General features: G+C 43.7%; 1 protein-coding gene across 2 annotated transcripts in view; it reads right to left on the minus strand.

Annotated features, from left to right (window-relative positions):
- The window catches only part of LOC107695195 (serine/threonine-protein phosphatase 4 regulatory subunit 3-like), a 26,874-nt gene that overhangs the window by 12,847 nt on the left and 11,086 nt on the right, over positions 1 to 2,941 (minus strand). For both annotated transcript variants that reach the window (XM_016495014.1, XM_016495013.1), the window contains exons 7-10: positions 2,038 to 2,154; positions 715 to 846; positions 465 to 561; positions 345 to 386 (exon numbers count right to left, since the gene is read on the minus strand). In XM_016495014.1, coding sequence (XP_016350500.1) covers positions 345 to 386; positions 465 to 561; positions 715 to 846; positions 2,038 to 2,154 — 388 coding nt within the window. The remainder of the gene's footprint in view (positions 1 to 344; positions 387 to 464; positions 562 to 714; positions 847 to 2,037; positions 2,155 to 2,941) is intronic.

A 2,941-nucleotide genomic window follows, 5' to 3' on the forward strand; every position in this document is an offset into this window, starting at 1 on the left:
TGGCCAAGACCGCAAGTGTGGGTATTTGGACAAGGGGTGAGTCTGTAATTTCACCTCAAGCAGAGAGTACAGCTGTTTCTAAAGCATGCAGTGCCATCTGCTGTTCAACACTAAGCTGAGAATACACTCGAGAAAGCATTGGGAAAATCTCAGAATCGATGCCGAATCATTTCTCCATTCGCGATGCATTGATTTATTTTCCCAGCAATACTCGGACTCGGGTCTAATTTCATCAGGGTCTGTCTCGGGGCGGGTCTTTCTTTAAAAACAGAATTCATGCATGTCCCGAGAAGACCTCTCGAGCAGACGGGAGAGGAGTGAGCTCAGGTGAGAGGAGACGGTACCTGGACACACGGGGTTGGGTTTAGCCGCTCCCTCCATCAGATCTGTGGACAGACAGACACGTGTTGATATGTGCGCTCACAGACGGCTCACTGCAGCAGCGGAGCAGGCGCGTGTCTCACCTGGGTCCTCCTCGCCGGTGTTAGCCAGCAGTGGAGCCGTCAGCACGTGCATACAGTACTTGTAGAAGAAGCTCAGGAACTCACTCTTCTCTGCTTTCTGTCCAAACACACACACACACACACACAGAAGTGACTGAGGATGCTCTTCTGCTCGTCCAGGCACAAGTGTGAACTTTGGGAAAGGGAGGCGAGTTTCTGGCGAGTCAGAAGTGAAAGTGTTAGCTGTGAGAGCGTGTCAGGCTGTACTCACGCTGGCCGGAGCGAGCATGTTCTCGGGGTCCATGAGGGTCCTCAGGAGCCCCATGAGCTGCACTGCACCACCCAGCTCTGGGTCCGAATCACAGATCATCTGCTTGATCACCACGTTAATCAGCAGCACGTCCTGAACACAAACACACCCGCTTCATGATGCACTGTGACTTCAACTCTTAAATCCCAAATTAGATCTCTTAATCTGAGCTGTTTTCAACTGACAGGCGAATAAAGCCTCACTAAACATGGTTGTAGCAATGCTTCAAGTCTCACATTTTACATTCTGGTCATTTTATCACGAAGCCATTTCGGTGCTCTTTATTGTGTTGTGACAGATCCCTGTATAGACGTCAAAATACAGAATGATGTTTTACTTAACCTGTTAGTGATGTCTTAATGGTTTTATGTATGTCTGAATAAATCCGTCATGAGAGCAAGAGTCATTCTGTAAATGATTTCAGCAAGAAACTCCATTATCTCTGTTCCTGTATTTTTGTATTCACAGTCATTACTTCACCAGCATAAATATGGAGAACGAGTGGACAAGCCTTAATATTAATATTCACATATAAACACTGATCAACACACACACACAAGTACAGCTGAGTGTCCATTAATGAAGTTACATGTTGATCAATGTTTATAAACGCCTAGATTAAAACTGTGTGGAATACACGGCTCCATTTATATGGATTACTTTTACAATGTCTTTTTAATGTGTGGAATTCTGGAATTCTGCTTTGTCTTTCAGTGGATGGACAACAATAAAAAAATAATAAAAATATCTTAATTTGTGTTGTGAAGATGAACTAAAGTCTTGTGTCTGGAATGATATGAAATAGAGTAAATGACGACCATTTTCAGTTTTGGGTGAACTATTTCTTTAAGACAAAAGCGACATTGCCTGAAATATTTCTAAATGAATTAATCCAGAGCAGAGTGGAACTGAGAGCTTGTGAATCAGAATCTGCATCAACACTCAGCACCAGTAGAGCATTAAACGGCAACCGACCCGCCACAGATGAGGAACTGCTGCTGTATTTCAATGATCTGCAGCTCATCAATCCTGGAGAGTGCAGCTTGTTTGCATGAAACATCCACACTTCAGCTCTGATCCACATCAATGTCTTTATCCTGCTCATGCTCATACGTTACACAACATTACACAGTCACATCGTCTGCCCCTCACGCCAAACATCTCCTTATTGTTAAACAGCTGGAGTGATTAGTTAGACGCGTGTATAACGTCTGCAGGGCTCTCTCCTGCTCTGAAGCACAGGTTCAGTGCTGCAGTCACACACAGGGAGATGCTGATACTCACGTCGTCGGCCTGCTGCGGCTCCTGCATGATGAACTCGCGCACCACAGACGGACTGAACTCCACCAGGTAAGAGAAGATGTCCATGGCTGCAGACTTCACCTGCTCGTCCTCCATGCCCTTCAACACAACACACACACACACATCAGCCGAGCTGAGGACAGGAGCGCCTCACTCACCATTAGCGAGGGGCCAGATCTCATCGTTTGACATATACCATTAACAATTCTCCCCACGGTAAGAATTAGTCTTCCTGTGATAATAACGACATGTTGACATATTTCTGTGTGACATGGCGGACGTGAAATCGAGGAGTTTATCGCTAAAGGAGGAGCTCCTTCTTCAATCTGGAGCTGGTTTGGTCAGGGCTGTGCAGTGCACAAAAAATCTGTCTGAATAAATGTAGTACAGTAGCATGTGTGTGATACAGTTCTGCATGTGTATGAGTCTGTTTACAAACCTGTTGTCCAACAAAGATATAATTTATTGACATGCTTTTTCTCTAAATTAACTTAATAACATAGTCAAGTGTTTGAAATAACTTATTTTTGTGACCAGACGTGGTTTCATAATACACAATGATAGTATTATATACAGCGATAAAGGTTATCTCGATTAGCATTGCATTATAAATACACTTTCCTTATAAAAAATACCAAAGATTGCTTGAAGAACACAGATACCATATAATTTGTGCAATCGTATGCTTATTGTCTTCAAGTTTCCTCAGTTAAAATTTCTCTATTTGCATTTTATTCAGCGATATCTGGATGCCTTTGTCCATATTAGGGATTTCCTGGAGCGTTGTCAGTGTTATTACTTCTGTGATGCATACGTGGAGTTTCTGTGCAAGAGCGCCCTCCGGCTTCCAGTATGAATTAAACAGTCTTTACGTGTGTACTCAGTA

Source organism: Sinocyclocheilus anshuiensis, unplaced genomic scaffold, assembly GCF_001515605.1.
Source record: "Sinocyclocheilus anshuiensis isolate Anshui unplaced genomic scaffold, SAMN03320099.WGS_v1.1 scaffold518, whole genome shotgun sequence".
Classification (NCBI taxonomy): Eukaryota; Metazoa; Chordata; class Actinopteri; order Cypriniformes; family Cyprinidae; genus Sinocyclocheilus; species Sinocyclocheilus anshuiensis.